At 45.7% G+C, this 22433-nt stretch overlaps 1 protein-coding gene across 1 annotated transcript; it reads right to left on the bottom strand.

Moving 5' to 3' along the window:
- Nucleotides 1-262: 262 nt before the first annotated feature.
- Nucleotides 263-12381, bottom strand: LOC135208607 (uncharacterized). The gene is made up of 2 exons (XM_064240971.1): nt 2377-12381; nt 263-2330 (listed from the first exon to the last, which is right to left on the bottom strand). Exon 1 carries the CDS (start codon nt 12263-12265, stop codon nt 7517-7519), a length of 4749 nt encoding a protein of 1582 aa, XP_064097041.1. The 5' UTR covers nt 12266-12381; the 3' UTR covers nt 263-2330; nt 2377-7516.
- Nucleotides 12382-22433: the final 10052 nt, after the last annotated feature.

The raw sequence follows: 22433 nt of genomic DNA, 5'->3' as shown, positions 1-22433 counted from the left end.
AAATGGACACTACAAATCCTTGAAGAATCCATTATTATTAAATGTGTCTTTTCTTTGACAGAGGTGAATTATTTCTTTTGGAGTTCTTCCTAAACAGATTAATCTGTTTCTTTTGAAAAGTAAGATCAATATTTTGCTTTGAATTGGAGTTAAATCTATAGAGTGCACATATAACCAGCATAATTCTATGAAGAAGATATCCAAAATACATGTGAATACCAAATACAAAATCACTTTCTTTTTAGGAAACTTATGAAAGGTAAGATCGATGTTTTTATTTGAATCGGAGTTAAATCTATACAGTACATAATTCTATAGAGAAAATATCCATAATACATGTGAATACCAAATATAAAATAAAGAATGCATTAACCTTTTTGGATCAACTGTAAACAGACCTCCTCTTAAACCATAACCAGGATCAACTGTAAACAGACCTCCTCTTTAACCACAGCCAGGACAATTACATACTACTTCAACACAAAAACCACACAAAATAACAAAAACTTGAAAGGAGTAACTTAATTTAGAACTAGTATACTCATAAACAGTACCCAAGAACCTACTACTGTCGAGCACCAATATGAAAGCTATAAACAGAAACAATACTGGAAAGGACAAAAACATATGGCTGTTAGCTACATCCATTTTGAATGGTGAACACTGCAGGGCAAAAAGCCTTATGTCCAATCAAAAACCTAGATGTAGAGATACCCAGGCAACCCCACATGACCAACCCAGTTTAGCAACCCCACATAACCAACCCAGTTTACCTACTTGATAAAAAAACACATATGAAAACTCTGGATTTCGAGAACAAGGACTAAATATAAGGACACTTTATGGAGCAAAATCCCTGTTCTTTATAAAACACATTAATTATATGTACATTTTTTAACAATTTCAGCTACTATTTATTCAGTTCTCTATTCTATGGAGCTAGACCTTGGCTCAAGACAGTTTTGCTCAAGAATTCTCAATGTCTTCTGAAAGTGGCTGGGCATATTTTACTTCAATCAAACTATGAAGAATGCATACAAAAATAAATATATATATTTTTATAGATATTATATGTGCAATGGCAAAACAGTTATTTCTTGAAGTAATTATGTAAATGATTTATAGAAAAATATATATATTTTCATATTCAATACATACTGTACTATGTATGCAATTGCAAAACATGATATTGTCATGATACAATAAAGTTTCATACATAATTACCTGGCAGATATATACTTAGCTATAGACTCCGTCGTCCCCGACAGAAATTCAAATTTCGCGGCACACGCTGCAGGTAGGTCAGGTGATCTACCGCCCTGCCGCTGGGTGGCAGGAATAGGAACCATTCCCGTATTCTAATCAGATTTTCTCTCTTCCACCTGTCCCCTGCGGGGAGGCTGGGTGGGCCATTTATCGTATATATCTGCCAGGTAAGTATGTATGAAACTTTATTGTATCATGACAATATCATTTTCATACATTCAACTTCCCTGACAGATAAATACTTAGCTGATTGGCACCCTTTGGTGGAGGGTAAGAGACAGCTAACTACTGAAATAGACAGGTAAACAACATATGTTGTAGGTATTTATAGACCTTGGTTCCTACCTGATTAGGCGGAAGACTTCATGGCTACTGCCTAGGAGTCTGCTTCGCCTCAAGAGCCTCAGCGAGATATTGATCTGTGGCCAAGAGTTCTTGTGGGTCTGTCGATGGGGTCTTATCCACTTACTCGGCAGAGCCTAACTGGCATTTGTCAATGGGTGCTAATCCACTTACATGACAATACACCTATGCCTAGTGGCAAAATTAAGGAGCACAACACCGATCCCGATCACCTGATCCAAACACGAGGGTTAGCGCTTAGATTGAAGAGTTATCCCCAAACTCCTTTCAAACAACCCAAGAAAAAAAACACGACGTTAATTAAAATTTAACACACTAGTTAAGGATCAGTATCGGCTCCCTATCCCAGCAACGTATCCGCAGACACGTATCAACCAAGAGAGAAGGATCTCTCGTAGGTTATCTTGACATCCTTCGGGTAATGGAAAGTCAACACCGAGTTGCATCTCCCGTATGTGACAGCTAATATGTCCTTTATGACATATTGTTATAGAAAGAACAAGAATTCACAAAAGCTCGCACTTCATGCGCTTTTAATTCTCAGCTGTCTGAAGGAATCATCAAGTCAGTCATGAAGTGCTTTAGCGATCACACTTGTTTCAAAGAAGACCAGGGTGTTCTTTGAAATGGATCTCTTCTGGATGAAGCCTGGAGCCTGGCTGGCGCCTCGCGCCTGGCTCCTGGCTGGCTCTTTTTGGCGCCTGAATGGCGCTTCGCGCCTGGCTCCTGGCTGGCTCTTTTTGGCGCCTGGAGCCTGGCTGGTGCTTCTGGCGCCTGGATAGTGCTTCGCGCCTGGCTCCTGGCTGGCCCTTTTTGACGCCTGGCGCTCGGCTGGCTCCTCCCTACTTGCTGGAGCTTCGAGCTTGGCTGGAGTCTCTAGGCTGGCTGGCGATGTCCACATCGGACACTCTCACTTGTCCGATCTGTTCGCCTCTGGCGCATTTGCGCCAAAATGCGCCAGGTTGGAGGTCTGTTCCTTCTCCGCATCAGACAATAAACTCGTTCATTCGAGCTGTCTGCCTCTGGCGTTTTTTGCCTGTTTGGCATTTGGTGCCTAGCTGGCGCTCGTTGCCCGAGGCTCCTGAACCAATTACAATGTTTATCAGGAGAATGGAGAAGGGTGGAAGGAATCCTTCTACCTGGAGCCTCTGGCCTAGGAAGAGGGGAGGCGCTTGTAGCCACTTACATCCAGTAGATAGGATATCTAAACAGGACTAGAGAGAAGAGTCTTCCTCCGAGGAGGATCCTTCGTGAGTACTTGCGTTGCTAACGAGATCTATTCCTACATGTTGAGGAGGTTTCTCGTTGCAGAATCTTCCATCTCCTTGCCCTAAGGAGAGGAAGGAGCCTGGAAGTCGAAGGAGACTCCGAGCCGAAAGTGGGCGAACCTAGGTTTCTTAACTCTTATCGTGTCCCTGTGAGTACCTTTTGGGGAGCGCTTCGAGCCCTTAACGCACCCCAAAGACTCTGTAGGCAAACATTAAACAATTTCTTCTTCTGAAGATAAAGCTTACGTACCATGCCTGGGCAAAGAAAACCTTCTATCTCTTCCTGTATCAATTGGGAAAGTCCCTTGACTTCAAAGCTCTGAGCCATGATTAGAAGGGTTTTAGTTCTTCGCCAGACATAATATGCTGGCAAGAACCCATCGTCGAGTCTCCATTGAATCTGATGTGAGATTCCAATATACAGAAATTTACCTGTCCTCTTGGCAGTTGGTAGGGCCAAGAGAAACAGTGAATTCCCTCATAAAATTCCTAAAAGAAGCTTGATGAGGAGAAGTTCCATCTTGCCGGAATAACGGAATCTGCGGGCCACGGAAAAATCCCAACTCGAAGCACATGATATCCTAGTCTTAAGTCTTATTGATGTACCATGTAAGATCCCGAAGATCTTAGTCCTCTGCTATCTCTAAGTCCCTTTGTAGAGACAGAGTATAGCCTGGTACTGTATTCTTTGATAGCAGATATATACAAAGGTGATTCTTCTCTCAGAAAGGGAAGAAAAACCGCCATGCGGGTCCCAGATCGAACCCCCCCTCCAGTTAGACGGGAACGAACTCAGGAACGAACCGTGACATTACCGAGCCTTCTGTACGAGAGGCTACTGAACCCTTTGGTTAACACCCGCTATATCGAGAAATTATCAAGTCCAATAAGTTTGCTTGCAATTCTTTTTAGACTATGTGCCAGAACTTCTGTACCTCTGTCTTGGTACCCGGCACCCTTTCGTATGTCTGCTTTTCTAGAGACTCCAGCAAGGTAGTGACCTGTAAAGCTGTTGAGTTCTAGAGGATCTGTCAACTGGGACGTGACCAAAATGCAACTAGATCCTACATTACAGACATCGAATTCGGGTAACGCATTCCTAGAGATGCCAGCAAGGACGTGACCTGTGCGGCTGTTGCTCTCTAATGAACTGTCACGGGGAGCGTGACCACAATGTGACAGAACATATAGGTGTTGTTTAGACACTGAATGCTGTATATGCTTCACTAGAGTTGCCAGCAAGGACGTGACCTATGTAGCTGGTGCGCTCTATATGATTTGTCAACTGGGACGTGACCACAATGTGACAAAACCATTTTACCCTACTATGAGGGCGAAGCCAGAAACATTACCATTATTTCCATTTTTAGTAGGAAAAAACTTTACAAGCGTAATATAGTCCATTCACGGAAACAAAATTCTACCCAAAGAAAATGGTTCCCATCAGACTCATCCATCTTCTCACTAAGCAAGTTCTCTAATAAGCTATGCTTTCATAAGCATAGCATTATATAATATAGTGCTCTGCCGCGTTAGAATCCTCTAATAATGTTACCTTACGGTAAACAGCATTGAAAGGTTGCAATATCTTTCTTATTGAAAGCTTCTTAGCAAAACGCAGACAATGTTTATTCATGTTTGCTTATATATCCCCTCAATCCGAGGCTAAGTCCATGATTGTAGGGGAGAGATACGGTTAGCTATTCAATCCCGTAGGAGAAAGAGATGTAACCGACTGCTGATGACCGAGAACTAGATGTTACTGTGTTGGTCTAAGCGATAGCAGTCTCCGTTAGCCGTCTGGCCTTATTCTTCCTGAGTTGCCAGCTACTCCATTCAATGAAGGAATATTATAAAATTATTATCGAGCCTCAGGAAGCTCTCACTAATGCATATTTAAGCGAAACAAAACTTCATTAAATCCAGAAGCTGAGTCGGTGTTGTCTTAACAATCCCTTTAAGCGTAGTCCTTCCTGGGAAACTCCTGGAAGGATACAGGGAATTCAGTTGCACACCATAGAGGTAACTACAGTATGCGCATATGACTTGACCGTACCGTATTCTTATACAGCAGATTCTCTACTACCTTCTTTCCTTGCCGAGGCAGAGAGAGAAAGGAAAATTTACTATCTTCATTCTTTTCGTTAATAGAACGAATTAGTATTAGCCGAAGGATATCCCAAGTGAGAAACGAGTATCGAAGAGAATCTCTCAAGCTTCCTATTCTCTTGGACATAAGATTTAAAGGACGTATTCCACGCGTCTATTACTTGGAAGAGCCTCTAATCAATGAATGGGAGCTACTCCGAATATCGTCCAAGATAGCGTATATGCTTACTCGATAAGATGCATTAAGATCTTTGTAAATGAGAACTAACCCATTAAGATACAAAGAGTAAATATATCTCCCTAAGAAAGGAAGTTAATCCAGGAACTCTTTAAATCTTCGTGATTTCCTCAGAAATCGCGGAAGAGACAGGATTCCTGTTCAGATCTAGGGTTTACGGAAGGAAGATTGATATTCCCTTTCCGCCATCATTCCCGAACGCAGATGAGATTCTTATTAAGAAACTCCCTAAGCTCTTGCCTCTTCATAACGAGGGAAGAGTATGAATGAAGGAGAGAGTCCGCATTGAGAGGAACTGCCTGTCACAGCAGTCTTCTGAATATTGGAGAAGGGCTTCTCTCAGTATCAGAATCATTCTGACAAAAGCGGCCGCCCCCTGTGCGACATCTTGCGCCTTTGCCAGGAGAAGGCTGATCCTGCTAAAAACTCAAAAGAGGAGCCTCGCGACTGACCTCTCCCTCATAAGGCGATTTGGAATATCCTGGCGCCTAGTTGGCGCCTTGTGGATAGTTCCACGCGCTTGAAAGGCGACTCGTGCCTGGAACGTTCCGTGCGCCTTGATAGTTCCGAGCGCCTACTAGGCTCCTCGCTCTTGGAAGGTGCCTCTTGCCAGGAACGTTCCATGGAAGGATCCTTCTGTTTGCCACTTTACTAGAAGGCTCCTCGCTCTTAGCCGCCTCTTTTCTCTTTGAAGGCGCCTTGCGCCGAGAAAGTTCCTGTTAAGCTCCTCTCTCCTGGAAAGTTCCTCCTGCCTGGAAAAGGCTTCTGTCCTGCCTGGCGCTTCTCGCCAAGATGGTTCTTCTAGTTCTGAAGAAAACCACTCATATATAGGAGCTAGTTGCTTGGGAGAAGGCGGAACCCTCTCAGGAAGCTCGGACACAACTCCTCGCTTCATGGAAGAATGCGGAACAGGAGATCAGAACTCTAGTTCTCGCTTGGAGGGAGGAACACGGCTCGAGCCTCGTTGCTGGAACGCGGCTCGCGCCCAGTTGCTGGAACGCGGCTCGCGCTTGGCTGTAGGAACGCGGCTCGCACTTGTCTGTTGGAACGCGGCTCGCTGCTGGCTGTTGGAACGTGGGTCGCGCTTGACTGCTGGAACGCGGCTTCCTGGCTGGCTCTTCGCTTCTAGCCCGGTTGGCGCTCAGTGTTCTCTTAGTTTTCAGAGAACGCGCTAGATCGTCCGAACTCCAAACATGTCAATTCTTTGTCTTTTCGGATGTAAGATGAAGAATCGGAAGAAGAGACGCACTTTTTAAGGATACCTTTCCAATGGCTATCCTTGGCAGTCTGGGATGTTACTACAGATCCTGCCGAGGGGACGCCTGATCGGTGGGGATTCTCCATAACCTCCGTAAGGCTTTCGACATTCCTTCTCCTCTGGGCCTGGGAGCTTGGAAGAGGTCTAGGCCTGGGAGCGAGACAGAGCCGATCAGACGCACCCTCCACTGCACTGAGAACACTATATTCACTTCTTACCTTTTAAGAGCTCGCATTTTGAGCTACATCCATTATCTTCAAATTCGCAAATATGGATTTGTAGTCTGTGGAGTGAGAAGGTGATGAGGATGCAAAACTACTAGTACTGTTAATATCTAACTGCTCGTTAGCACGAGAGCTATTAAAGCTCCTAAAGGAAGCGTATCTAGTTATATGCTTTTCTGACTTCCTAAAGTAGGAAGTTAGAGTTTAATATTTCCTCCATCAAGTTCTAACAATTATTCCACGTATTAATGAATAAATAATAATAGCTCCTTTTGTTGCAAACTATGTGAGTGTCTACCGAAAAATTCTGTAGTTTCACGTAAAATATTCTTCGAATTTCGAAGCCAAATTCATTAAAAAGTTAATAAAAGCGTATGCCAAACCAAAGACCCAGTACTTCCCTGCAAAAGACAGCCCAGAAGATCGATGGCGATGAAAAACAAAAATCAAGTCAGGAGGTACCGAAAACATATGTTTACAATACGGGCGACAGAGAAAATCTGATTAGAATATGGGAATGGTTCCTATTCCTGCCACCCAGCGGCAGGGCGGTAGATCACCTGACCTACCTGCAGCGTGTGCTGCAAAATTCGAATTTCTGTCGGGGACGACGGAGTCTATAGCTAAGTATATATCTGTCAGGGAAGTTGAATGTATGAAAAGTGATTTTATACGGAGATTAGAAAAATCACACAGAGATTAGTAAAATGAGTTACAAAATTCAACAATTTCTAATACAACACTGTACATATACCATCTCATATAAATTGTATAATTTCACACTCCATATTTACTTTACTCTCTTCCTTTTCTTACATTTTTCTTCACCTGATTCAAATACAAAAAACATAGGGAGATGGCACTCAACACATGTGTATTTCAGAGTAAAGTCATTTACTTTCATGATGAATCTTGAGGGACAAATAGCAAAATAACACTCAGGACATTCCTCTGGACAGCTAAAACTTTTTCCTGTGACTGATATTTTCAGATACCTTTTGTCCTTAGGAAAATCCCATTCACTAGCTACTAAACGAGGTCTACCTCTCTTTCTTTTAATCCTAACATATTCAGCTTTATCTCTTTCTAAATCTTTTTCAGTTTCCTTTTTCTTACAAATTATTTCCAGTGAATGGCTGTCTTGAAAACTGGACAAATCTGCTTTGCTACTATTTTCTACTGCAGAATCTGTGAGATGTGTATTAGTGTTACTTACTGAATAAGTTTTTCTTGACATCATCTGTGACAAGATGAACTGATCACAATAAAGTAAAGCTGAATTCCAAGGACGGTATTTTCTCAAGATAGCAAGTTTTTCAACATAATCTTGCAATTCACTGTATAAATCATTATCACATACAGGAATGTTTCTATCATACTTACAAAAATTTTTTATAATTAAATCCCTCCTCAGTTGATAAAGTATATACTCAATAACATCATTGCACCAAACTGTAAAGTCATGTATTCCTTGGTGTTTGTTTCCACTACAGAAGGAATTTCCATAAAAATAAGTTTTCATCATATTACAGCAAGCTATTTCTAAGTTGCAGTTCTTACATTTGAGTTGACCAAACAGGAGATGCATATCCAACATTTTTTCAACAGTGACAAGTGAAGTGCATACGTGGCACACAACATCTATACATTTGTTAGCTCCACTTTTACATTCACGAATAACTAATACTTCATCATCTGTATCAGAACCAGCAGTGCTACTGCCTTGTTGTTCACCTGAGACCTCTTTATTTTCAATTATATTCTTTGTACTAGCAAGAGATTTCTTTACTGAACTATTCTTTACCCCATCATCAATTACAAGCTGTCTATTACTTGAACAAGCATCACTCGAAGAAAGGGATACACAGTCTGGTTCAGATGTTGTCTCTCCTGCTGCTATATTTCCATGAGAACTTACTACTTTTAAAGATTTATTTTCCTTCACATCTTGCCCATCTTTTCTGACAACAGATTGAATGGACATTGTACTCGTCTGTTTCTTGTTACTGGCTCTCTGTTCACCTGAGACCTTTTTATTTTCAATCATATTCTCAGTAGTACTGGCCTTTAAATGTGAGGTATCAAGCTCTGCTACAGATTTCTTTATTGAACTATTCTTTACCCCATCATCAAATACAAGCTGTCTGTTACTTGAACAAGCATTACTCGAAGGAAGGGATACACAGTCTGGTTCAGATGTTGTCCCTCCTGCTGCTATATTTCCATAAAACCTTACTGATTTTAAAGATTCATTTTCCTTCATATCTTGCCCATCTTTTCTGACAACAGGTTGAATGGACTTTGTACTCATCTGTTGCATGTTACTGGCTTTCTGTTCACCTGAGACCTCTTTATTTTCAATCATATTCTCAGTAGTACTGGCCTTTAAATGTGAGGTATCAAGCTCTGCTACAGATTTCTTTATTGAACTATTCTTTACCCCATCATCAATTACAAGCTGTCTGTTACTTGAACGAGCATCACTCGAAGGAAGGGATACACAGTCTGGTTCAGATGTTGTCTCTCCTGCTGCCATATTTCCATGAAACCTTACTGATTTTAAAGATTCATTTTCCTTCATATCTTGCCCATCTTTTCTGACAACAGGTTGAATGGACTTTGTACTCATCTGTTGCATGTTACTGGCTTTCTGTTCACCTGAGACCTCTTTATTTTCAATCATATTCTCAGTAGTACTGGCCTTTAAATGTGAGGTATCAAGCTCTGCTACAGATTTCTTTATTGAACTATTCTTTACCCCATCATCAATTACAAGCTGTCTGTTACTTGAACGAGCATCACTCGAAGGAAGGGATACACAGTCTGGTTCAGATGTTGTCTCTCCTGCTGCCATATTTCCATGAAACCTTACTGATTTTAAAGATTCATTTTCCTTCATATCTTGCCCATCTTTTCTGACAACAGGTTGAATGGACTTTGTACTCGTCTGTTGCATGTTACTGGCTTTCTGTTCACCTGAGACCTCTTTATTTTCAATCATATTCTCAGTAGTACTGGCCTTTAAATGTGAGGTATCAAGCTCTGCTACAGATTTCTTTACAGAACTATTCTTTACCCCATCTTCAATTACAGGCTGTCTGTTACTTGACCAAGCATTACTCAAAGAAAGGGATACATAGTCTGATTCAGATGGTGCCTCTTTTGCAGGTATGTTTCTATGAAACTCAACTGATTTAAAAAATTTATTTTCCTTTACATCTTGCCCATCTTTTCTGAGAACAGCATGAACAAACTTTATGTGTGTCATGCTACTGGTTTCTAGTGCACTTGAGACCTCTTTATTTTCAATCATATTCTCAGTACTGGCCTTTGAAAGTGGAGTACTTAGTTCTGCAAGAGATTTCTGTTTTGAAATATGCTTTACACTTTTTAAAACATTCTTTGCCCGATCAGCAAGTACAAGCTGTCTGTTACTTGTACTGGAGGAAAGAGATACACAGTCTGATTTTAAATATTCATTTTCCTTTACAATTTGCCCATTTTTCCAGACAACAGGATGAGTGGGCATTGTACTTGTCATTTTCTGATATTTGCCTGAAATATCAAATTTGTTTTGTTGGTCCTGAAAATGCTGAATGCAAGAATTATTCTTGGGTAAATCTGCCAATGTACTAGTTTGCAATGCAACTGCCTTGGTTGTTACTCTATTACTATGAAATGCCATACCAGGTAAAACTTTCAGTGTATCTCTTTGAAGCGGATCATGCCATAGTGGATTACCAAGCTTATTCTTGGATACAGGTGCCTGTATGTTACTTTCTTTTACAATAGTCCAAGGTACTTTCATACTGCTGGAAAACTTATTCTTAAGTAAAGCTGCCTGTGAATTATTTTGTTCTCGAAAATTTTGGAGCATTGGATTGTTATTTGAAGATGCAACACCAGGTAAAATTTCCTGTGGATTACTTTGAGCTAATCCATCATGCAGTGTTAAACTAAGAGGCATATTATTAGGTGTAAGTACCTGTATGTTACTTTCTGTTGCAACAGTATGAGGTACTCTCAAACGGATATTCTTGGCTAAAGCTATCTGTTGGTTAGGTCTCACTACCAAGATAAGTTTCAATTGGTTTTTTGGGTACTGCATTGGAATTTTTGGGGGCATTGTACTATTGTTAGAAAAGGCTACATCAGGTAAAATTTCCTGTAGATTACTTTGAACTAAGCCATCATGCAATGGTGAACTAAGCAGCTTACTACTGGGTGTAGGTGCCTGTATGTTACTTCCTTGTGTAATGGTCTGAGGTACTGTCATACTGGCAGAAAAGCTATTCTTGGGTAAAGCTGCCCATGTATTATTTTGCTGCAGAACATTCTGGGACACTAGAATGTCATTTGAAGATTCCATACCTGATGAAATTACTTGTGCATTATTTTGAACTAAACCATCTTGAAATTCTGAACGGCATACATTACTCCTGGGTAGAGCTACCTGTGTGTCACTTTCTTTTGTACTAGTGTGAGAGACCATCATTTTGCTACAGAATTTATCTTTGGATCGAGTTGCATGAGTGTTATTTTGGCCAAGTTCTTCACTGGCTTGCGTAATCTGCTGGTTAGGTTTCACTACCATATAGTTAATTTTCAACTGGTTTTCTGGGTACTGCATTGGAATATTTTGGGGCATTGTACTATTATTAGAAAAGGTTACATCACGTAAAATTTCCTGTGGATTATTTTGAACTAAACCATTATGCAATGGTGAATTAAGCAGCTTATTACTGGGTATAGGTGCCTGTATGTTACTTCCTTGTGTAATGGTCTGAGGTACTGTCATACTGGCAGAAAAACTTTTCTTGGGTAAAGCTGTCCATGTATTATTTTGCTGCAGAACATTCTGGGACACTAGAATGTCATTTGAAGATGCCATACCTGATGAAATTACTTGTGCATTATTTTGAACTAAACCATCTTGAAAAGCTGAACTGCATACATTACTCCTGGGTAGAGCTACCTGTGTGTCACTTTCTTTTGTACTAGTGTGAGGGACCATAATTTTGATACGGAATTTATTTTCAGATCGAGTTGCATGAGTGTTATTTTGGCCAAGTTCTTCACTGGCTTGCGTAATCTGCTGGTTTGGTTTCATTAACATATAGATGTGTTTTAACTGGTTTTTGGGGTATTGCATTGGAATATTTTGGGGCATTGTACTATTATCAGAAAAGGCTACATCAGGTAAAATTTCCTGTGGATTACTTTGAACTAAACCATCATGCAGTGGTGAACTAAGCAGCTTACTACTGGGTATAGGTGCCTGTATGTTACTTCCTTGTGTAATGGTCTGAGGTACTGTCATACTGCAAGATAAGCTATTCTTTGGTAAAGCTGCCCAAGTATTATTTTGTTGCAGAACATTCTGGGACACTAGAATGTTTTTTGAAGATGCCATACCTGATGAAATTACTTGTGCATTATTTTGAACTAAACCATCTTGAAATGCTGAACTGCATAGATTACTCCTAGGTAGAACTGCCTGTGTGACATTTCCTTCTGTACTAGTGTGAGGGCCCATCATTTTGCTAGAGAATTTATCTTTGATAGAGTTGTCCGAGTATTATTTTGTTCTTCACTGGCTTGTGTAATCTGCTGGGTAGGTTTCACCACCATATGGACATACTTCAACTGAGAAGGCATGCTGCAAGAAAAAATGATATTTTCATGATACATATGTACTTGACAAGTAATTATGCAGCTAAACATTCTTACCTCATGCAGCAACCATGATATTTCATAATAAAATAACAATTTGTCAAAAATTGTATTTTTCCTAACTATACAAACCTGAGGTCCTTTAACAACAGGAAACTGAACCGGTCGTAAGCTTCAAACAAGGGGGTTCGGTAGTTAACTACTTGCCCGACAGTTGGCGGTCAGCTCAACTGCGAGGAGAGGAATCACTTTGCTTTAGGCCCAGGAACAGAGTGAGGGGTGGCATGAGGTGGGACTATGTGTAAAGAACCTCAGGTTTGTATAGTTAGGAAAAATACAATTTTCGACAAATTGTTATTCGTTACGATACATATACAAACCCTTGGTCCTTTAACAATAAGAAGACTCACTTATTGGTGGGTGGAATCTGAGTCTTATGAACAGACTGGTGTTCATCCGACCTTGATTCCCTCCCTGGTCGTAAGAGCAAAGGGAGGAATCCTAGCCTCTGCCCAGCTGATTGGGGTGTGCACCGCAGGATCAGTGGCTACACTTCTGGACCAAGTTTATAAGAGGGAGGCAAGCGCACCTCTTATAAATAGCAAAAACACAAGAACTAGTTCCTACTTCAGGAGCCAAAATGAAGTCATGGGTTTATCTCTTGTTGGCTTCCACTCCCCCCATTGTTGGGGAGTGGTGGATAAACACTCCCATCCCTACTGAAAGGGATAGGATGGAGCTCAGTCGTGTAGCTTACCTGCATCTGCTTCCTGTTCAGCGTAGTGACGACCGCGGCCCTCTGCCCACAGGTAGAGGAGGAAGAACGAAGGAGTAAGAGAAGCCAGTCACACTCTCTTTCACTCATCCATTCATGCAGTTACACAAGGATGCGATGCTGTTCTGTCCGCTCAGGTGCTGGGTAGGCTACACAACTTGTTGAGCAGCCACCACGGGTCCTAAGGAAAATGTGTCCAAGGACCTGTGGGTAATATCCCGAAGGTAGAAGGAAGTAAAGGTGGTCTGGTTGGCCCAAAACCCTGCCTTCAGAACCTGCGCCATGGAGAAGTTCTTGCGGAACGCAAGGGTGTTCCGCAAGGGTTGGACCAATACCTCTGACTTCGTGAGCTCTCGGACGAAGGGTACAGGTGTCGTTACTACCATCCGCGTCATACGCCCTCCTGATCACCTCACGCAGCCAGAAAGAAAGAGTGTTCTTGGAAACCTCTTTCTTGGTAACCCCGGTGCTAACGAAGAGGCGTCGACACTCAGGCCTGAGGTGTCGAGTTCTCTTCAGATAGCGCCGTAGCGCCCTCACAGGACAAAGCAGCATCTCATCCGCATCATTATCAGTGAAGTCCTTCAGGGAGAGGATCGTGAAAGACTCGAACCGGTCATCAGGGACCGATGGATTCTGAGTCTTCGCTACGAAGTTCGGGACGAAATCGAGTGTCACGGATCCCCATCCCCTGGAATGCTTAACGTCGAAGGAAACCATGAAGTTCCCCTACTCTGTTCACCGATCCCAGGGCCAGCAGGAAGAGGGTCTTGAGGGTCAGATCCCTGTCTGACGACTCTCGGAGTGGCTCGAAGGGTCTTCGAGTCAAACTCCTAAGGAAGAGAGTCACGTCCCACCCTGGGGGCCTGAGTTCCCTGGGTGGGCAAGACCTCTTGAAGCTCTTCATAAGGAGGGAGATCTTGAAGGAGGAGGAGATATCCACTCCTCGCAGTTTAAGGACTAGGGGCAAGGTGGCTCTGTATTCTTTAACTGCGGAGACGGAGAAGAGCTTCTCTCGGCAAAGGAAAACGAGGAAATCTGCTACCTGCTGAATAGTGGCTCTGAGAGGAGAGAGACCCCGTCCACGACACCAACCACAGAAGACGGACCACTTTCCCTGGTATACAGCTGCAGAGGACTGTCTGAGGTACCCAGCCATCTCTGTTGCTGCGCTGCGAGAAAAGCCTCTCACTCGCACGAGATGGTGAATAACAGCCAGCTGTGAAGACACAGGGACCGCACCGACCGGTGGTACCATTCTACGTGTGGCTGGCACAGGAGGTTGTGCCAGGGGGGAATCTCTCTCGGTGCTACGGCGAGCAGAGCCTGAGGCCATTTGGGTGCCTCCAGAATCATCCGAAGATTCGGGGTGACCAGCACCCTGCTGATCACCTCGTGAATCAGACTGAACAGGGGAAAGGCATAGACGAAGAGGTTGTCCCACGAGTGTTGAAGAGCATCCTCTGCAGCTGCCCATGGGTCCGGCACAACTGAGTAGAAAAGTTTTCTGTTGTGCCGGGTGGCGAACAGATCCATGACCCGACGCCCCCACAGGTTGAAGAACCTTTCCGCCACGTCTGGGTGAAGGGACCACTCGGCTCCTATCACCTGATCCCGGTGGATAAGCTTGTCTGCTACTACATTCCTCTTGCCTGCAATGTAGCAGGCTGACAGCTCTACTGAGTATGCCACGGCCCACTCATGCATCTGCAACGTCAACTGATGCAACAGGAGGGACACTAGGCCCCCCTGTTTGTTGACGTGTGCCACTACTGTGGTGTTGTCGCTCATCAATACCACTGAGTGTCCCATCAGACGGTCTTGGAACTCTTGGAGAGCGAGAAACGCTGCCTTGAACCCCAGGACATTGATGTGAAGGGGGGGGGGGGAGTGCGAAGAGGCACTCCTCTTACGAGGTTCTCGTCATCCAGCCACCAGGCTAGATCCTGTCTCACTTTCTCCGTGAGAGACACAGGGAAGTAAGGTGGGTCTCTTGCCTGTGACCAACTCTCCTTTAGTCTCCACTGAAGAGACCGCAGGTGAAGATGCCCGTGAGGGACTAACTTCTCGAGAGACGACAGGTGACCGATCACGACCTGCCACTGCTGAGCTGGCTGCTCCTGTAGGGACAGGAACTGTCTGGCTGCCTCCCTGAACCTGCTGATCCGCAAATCTGCGGGGAAGACTCGCCCTGCTACCGTATCGATCAGCATGCCCAGGTACTTCATTCTCTGCTTGGGCTCGAGATCTGACTTCTCATAATTCACTACGATCCCTAGATTGCGGCAGAATTTGAGGAGAGTCGATCTCTGTCCTGTAGCAACTGCGAGCGGGAGCTCGCCAGGACCAACCAATCGTCGAGATACCTCAGGAGACGTATCCTTACCGAATGGGCCCAAGCCGAAACCAGAGCGAACACTCGTGTGAACACCTGTGGGGCGGTTGAGAGACCGAAACAAAGTGCCCTGAACTGGTACACAGTCCCGTCGAGGATGAAGCGGAGGTACTTCCTGGAGGACTGATGGATGGGTATCTGGAAATACACGTCCTTCAGGTCCACAGAAAGCATGAAGTCATTCTCCCTGATGGAATCGAGCACTGAGCATACGTTTCCATCGTGAACCGAGTCTGGCGAACGAATCAGTTCAAGGGAGAGAGATCTATCACCGGGCGCCAGCCCCGCCAGGACTTCTCCATCAGGAAAAGTTGACTGTAGAAGCCCGTTAACTGATCCCATACGATCTCCACAGCTCGTTTGCTCAGCATGGCTTCTACTTCCTGCCGAAGCGCCACGTCCTTGGCCAAACCAGGAACGTAAGTTTGTAGATGGACCAGATTGGAGCGAGGGGTGGCCGAGACTTGAAGGGTAGTAGATATCCCTCCCAAAGAAGGACATTTACTATCCAGGTCTCCGCTCAGTAGCGCTGCCAAGTTGCCCAATGGCTCGCCAGGCACACCCCCCCCCCCCCCCCCCGGCAGCAGGTGAGGGGGAACGCCGTCCCTAGCGTTTCTCTCCTCTCTTCGACTTCTTCTTCCCAGCTCCTACTCGAGAGAAGGAGGGCTGGGAGGGGGGCTGGTTACAGTAACTCCTTGCAGATGAAGTTGAAGGCAGAGTCTTTCCTCTCGGCCTCGACGAAGCAATCGTCTTAGCTGCCGAGGAAGCGCTAGCAAAACTCTTAGGCTTAGCCGCAGTTGCTAGAGGCTGCCCAGCCGCCTTCGAAACTGCCTGGTGGACTAGACGGTCACTGTTGTCAGTGCGCCGTTGTTCCACAGCAGCGTCCACTATCTCTCTCTGGGGAAGAGAGAGGAGGAACTCCACACCAGTCCGTTGCGAAGACCCAAGGCCGCCTCCCACCGGCCGACCTGGTTACTCGAGTGAGGACAGCGTCCCTACGTCTCAGAACCAGGTTGGCCCACAGGTTGGCCGTCTGGTGGGCTAGATAGGAAATGGCCCTACCTCCAGACTGGCACAGTCTCCCGAAAGCTAGGTCCCTTTCAGGAGCGATACCTCCCGAAGAAGCCACGACCTTAGACACTGTGAGGGACCACAGGTCTATCCAAGAGACTGCTTGGAACGCTGCCATGGCAGTCAACTCCAACGCCAGTGCCTCTTGCTGCGAGAACCAGATATTCTCTGACAGCAGGTGCTGAAGAGACACCCCCGGAGTTAGCCTAGCTAGCTCGCTCCGGATTAACCTGCTTGGGCGGCAGAGGGTTCTCCGTTGGCACGTAGAAACACCTGTCGTAGTAGAGGTGGGGGAAGGAGCTTGGACAACCTGCCGGACCGTAGCGAACCCTCCTGTCCGGAGACAAGAGCGTCCACCTGGCTAAGCACACTGTCGGCTAAGGCTGATTGCGGCAGACCCACTGTCGTCCTGGGTTCCTTTTTGGGTCCCCAGAACGACTCCAACCTAGATGTAGGCTCGGCAGGTGGGAGCGGCGATCCTTCCCCGAGGTCGTTGTGCTGACGAATCAGCGCAATAACCTCCGCGAACCACCTCTGGATCTCAGGAGTGACTGCGTCTTGCGGAGACGGACTGTCCAGCGAGAACACCTCCCGAGACCCTCCTCCTTCCACACGAGGAACCACAACAGACCCCTCACGGTCTCCTCCTGTCGCTTGCGTGTACGATCTGGTCGGTCCTCGGACCGTGCCAGGTTTGTAGGGCGATCACTCCTGATCGCCTCGCTCTTCCTGGTGTAGCCTGAGGAAGTTGAAGGGACTAGAGAGGTAGACCTGACGCTCCCCCCTCGCCCACCGGCAGAACCGGCGAACTGGGGGGGCTGCAGATGCTCGCCAACCCGCTGTGGCGAGCGGGCTGCAGGCCTGGTCGAGTGGCTCTCCGGGGGAGAGCGGCTGGACAGAGAACAGCAGCAATAGTCCTGAGCGTCAGAAGAGCTGCTGCTGGTCCCCCTCTTTGCCTGGTCCCGGTAGGAGCGGCGGTCAGGGGACCGACAGAGTCCGCTGTCGCGGTGGGAGCGAGACCTGTCCTCACGGCGCGTCACGCTGCTTGGACCAGCCGGTCTGGGAACGCCACATCAATCCTGGGTACTGGCGGCTCGCCACGAGAGCGATCGCTGGTCTGGTGGGAGTCACCTGGGAGACTCTCGCCAGTCTTCCGCTCCGTGCCTGGATCCTGGCGTTGAGCGAACTCGGTTGTCAGGGTCTTGGCTGCATGGTCACCCGCGGGCGACCGTACACTCGGTACCTCTCGCGAATGAGAGGCTGAGACGGTATCTGGCGCAGAGGCAGAACCTCTGGCGCCAGGCGAAGAGGTACCGGTGCTAGCCAGCACTCCTCCGGTCCTCTTCTTCTTCTTTGCAGAAGGAGAGACAGGCCCCTTTCCCGGAGGAACATGAGGAGCAGCGGAAGTCCCAACCATCCCAACAGGGTGGGATGGACCCTTAGAGGTCTCAGAGCGAGACTTCTTAGGGGGGGAGGAGGCTACCTTCTTCTTCTTCGGCTGTGGGGCCTTAGAAGTTGAAGGGGAAGCGGCGGCAGCAGACGACGACGAAGAACACGATGAAGAAGAAGAAGAGGATTCTTCTTCTTCTTCGTCAGCTTCCTCAGGACCACCGTCAGGTCTTCTATCCAGGACGGAGCCGGGGCAGTTGCTGAAGCAACAGGACCCAGCTGCACCTGTCCGGAAGGACCTGGGGTGGGGGCAGCAACACCACGGGCAGGAAAGACAGCGGCAGGAACTGGACTGGCGGCAGATCTAAGGGAAAGCTCTTGGGACACCGGAAGTCAGGGGCTGGAGCAAGAGTGGCAAGACCAGGCGGCAGCATCACAATCATCCACTTAACATCCGGCAGCGGCGCCTGCACAGCAGCTGTCAGGGTAACCATTGCTATGTGTTGGGTATAGACCAGATGCGGGGGAGCAGCATAGCCTGGCGTGGATACCGTCGTGGTTGTTGTCGTGATCGGGCTATGAGTTACCGGCCTGGTCCCTCTTGAAAGGAAACTGAGCAGCCCCTGAACACTCGGTGTCCCCTGAAGCCCCAGCGAGTACCAGACCGGGCCGAGATCGTCCCCCCGTGGCAGGCAAATCTGAGGAAAGAAAGGAAGTCAGGTTAATGGGGGGGTTTCCCCTCGCCCGGGGGGACACTTCCCACCCCAAGCAAACGGACGACCCCGAATACAACTTCACGTCGGGGTACCTCGCCCCCTCCTCCACACTCGACTGATCGAGGGAAGAGGAGTGAGATAACCCCCCAGAAGGGGAAGGAGCCATATGCGGGAGCTGAGATGGAGGGAGAAAGGAAGAAGACGTGTCCATAACCAAGGGAGTAACAGGCGAACCTTCCGATGACTCCTTTGGTCAGCTTACGTGGTTTCTTCCTCCCTTCATATCGCTCCCACTGCTCCTCCGACCAAACAATACACAGATCACAGGGCTCGGCAAGAGAGTATTCGTGCCCTCAGCACCGAGCGCACTATTCATGAGGGTCTACCTCGATAATGGACCAAAAGGCCCTACACTTATGGCCACCAGGGCACAATCTGCAGTTGATGGGGGGGCGAGGGGGTCTCTCCAGTTCTTGGGAATCCATAATTCCAAATAACATAGTATGAAAATACAAAACACAACCAAGTACTCACGTTTGTTTTGCACAAGCACACTAGATAGAGAAATAGGCAAAATATCTTCCCGATATAAAGCAAACCAAGCATACGACGAAACAGTGGGCAGAGAGCCGAAGCAATACGTCCATCTACCAACGTGGCTGAAAGGAAAGTGACTCCTCTCCTCGCAGTCGAGCTGACCGCCAACTGCCGGACAAGTAGTTAACTACCGAACCCCCTTGTTCGAAGCTTACGACCGGTTCAGCTGCCGCTAAGTACCTTCCTATTGTTGAAGGACCGAGGGTTTGTATACATATTGGAACAAATGAGGTTTTATATATACATGTATATATATACACTTCTTCCTTCCCTCATATCTCTCCCACTGCTACTCCGACCAAGAGATACAAGTGTCACAGGTCATTACTCTATTACATTCCCACCCTCGGCATCTTGCACAGAGGGTGTAAGGGTCTACATCATAACTAGAGCGAAAAGCTCCAAATTTCCTGCCCCCCCCTCTAGGGCATAATTGCTGAGTAGATGGGGGGCAAGCAGGCTTATCTGATTAGTGGATTTGCATCATATTACAACCCATAAATAAGCAATCCAAATAATCATTATTATACTCAAGAGAAAACAATAAAAGAAAGAAATCAGCAAATTCATGACAGAGGCAGGCAGAGAGAGAACGTCAGCACACGATGGCGGTCAAAAGCAAAGTGGAATGTTTACGTCCAGTCAGGCAGGACTACCGACTATCGGGCAAGCAGTTACTGCCTAACTACCTTGTTATAGAATCTTACGACCGAGTTCAAGCTGGCGCTGAAAGTAATTCCTTAGGTAAAGGACCGATGGTTTGTATAACGTGTAGGAACAAACGAAGTTTTATATATACATGTAGATATATACACTTACTAAGTAATTACTTAGCTAATGATTATGCTTGCATGGCACCCCAAATTTAAATTTGCGGCACTGCAGCTGTTGCCAAGAGGTGGGGTGACAGGCCCTGTCCATGGTAACAGGAGTGTGGAAGCGACAGTAGCCGTACAGCGTCATTCTTATTCATTGCTGTAAAGTCCATGAAAAATCAGAGGGAAGGAGGGAGGGCTCTGATTTAGTAATTACTTGGGAAATACCGTATATAAGCAGTCCCTGGGTTACGACGGGGGTTCCGTTCTTGAGACGTGTTGTAACCCGAAAATCGTTGTAAGCTGGAACATAGTCAAAAATCCTAAGAAAACCTTACTTTTGATGCCTTGGGTCCATTAAAAACTATGTAAACTGCATTCTTATTGCATTTTTCATCAATAAAACCTTCAAATATTAATTATTTTGCTTTTTTGGAGTCATATTTCTTCTGCCAGATCAGCATTGTAAGTCATAACCCTGGAACATGCGCCATAAACCTGGAAATAATTTCTGATAAATATAATTGAAAAGCGTTGTAACCTCGGAACATCGTAAGCCAAACCCGACGTAAGCTGGGGACTGCCTGTCTATATATAAAACCTCAATTTATTATAAAAAATATAATTTTTATATGAGTAACTTACCAAGTAATTACTTAGCTGAATCTCGCATTGAAAGGAGGGTGGGATGAATGGACTAATCTAATTCAATGCACTAAAGAGAGCTACAGCAGATGTTGCCTCTGGTGGTGCACATGTTAACCTGTGGTGGTGCGGTCCAATGTGGACACTGTGGATGCATGCGGACATGGGAGAATCTTCTGAACCAGACCGAGGGTGCTGAGACCAAAATGGACACATGAGGGTCCGTTGCGTAACTGCATGAGACCTGAGACTGCAAAAAGTGTTCTCTTGATAGTCCTTTATACTTCTTGACAGGTACTGGGCTTCCCACCAGATATTGACCCTGAGTGTAGTTTGCTGGAGAAAGCTTGAGAGGACGGGAGGAGTCCGGGTAATGTGAACGACGCTTCCTGTCTGCACCACCATTATCAGAAGAGCTTGAAGACAAGCCATGCACACTCCTGGACAAGCATTTCCAATGGCTATCTACTGACGACAGGGACCGTGCAATAGGAGTGGCTGTGAGGACGACTGCCTGTGTGCAAGCCCCTTCAGCCTCCCTTGGACTTTTGATATGTCTTCTCCCTGGTGTGGGTGAGCAGGATAGTAACCTCGCAAAAGGGTGGACACCCTGCTGCCTTCACTGAAGACAGTCTTTGTAAAATCCCTTGAACAGAATTCACCATTGCAGCCAAAGACCCAACAACTAAATTAATTTTCTTATCATATCTAGCTTCGAGACTTGTAATGGTAGTAGGATCAGAAGCAAGGGAGCCAGGCAAGGATGTATGTAGAAGGTTGTTCAGTAAGAGGGCCAGTATTAGGAGAAAAGTAGGAACAGGAGAAGAAGGGGAAATAATAGGGCTAATTTCTAAACTAGGCCTAGTAGTAGCCTCTAAGCTAAAAGAATGTTTACCGGCTCTACAAGATGCCTTCCTCTCTCTATCTTTCTCTACCCTGTTTAAATGAGAGTTAAAAACTTTCCATTGGTTAGTAACCTGCATAGCTCATTCAACACAGGTTATATCTACACTGCAAACTTGCCCATTACAACTCGTGCAGACTGTATGAGAATCATAGTAAGCTTTAAGTATCCTAGCCTTGCAAGTTTGCAACCTATCCCGCTGCAGGAACAAACATTAGAAATGCTAGAATCTGACAAATGATGACAAAAGCTGGTCCAAATTCTGATGAAAGACTAACTATAGTCTACACTTACTAAAACAAAACAGTGTACTTCTACCAAACATTAATTGCAGTACTCACCTTAAATGCAGTATCTACCTCACGTTCCATGATGCAAGAAGGAGAAATTCCAAAGCGAAATCACTATACAAGAAAAAGCGCATTAGCGACGTCGTGCTATCAAAAGGAATGGTAAACAAAGCGCTAGTTGTAGCAGTAGCGGGTAGCGGGGGCTTGGAACGGCTCCTCTGTAAACGAGGGATATTGAGAAAGGAAGAGACTAAATGTCAGGGGGACCTCTGGTAGTGGTTTCACTCGCCCTAGATAACATACCGACACCTTAAATAAAGGTGAGCGACCCGGACTATTCTGGCATTACCATATAGCTTTTTTCTCTGGTATTTATAGCAATATTTATACCTTAGAAATGAGTGCTAAAGGAACCATTTCACTGGGCGACACAGGTC

Source organism: Macrobrachium nipponense, chromosome 35 (genome assembly GCF_015104395.2).
Source record: "Macrobrachium nipponense isolate FS-2020 chromosome 35, ASM1510439v2, whole genome shotgun sequence".
Taxonomy (NCBI): domain Eukaryota; kingdom Metazoa; phylum Arthropoda; class Malacostraca; order Decapoda; family Palaemonidae; genus Macrobrachium; species Macrobrachium nipponense.
This window is presented reverse-complemented; position numbering and strand designations above follow the sequence as displayed.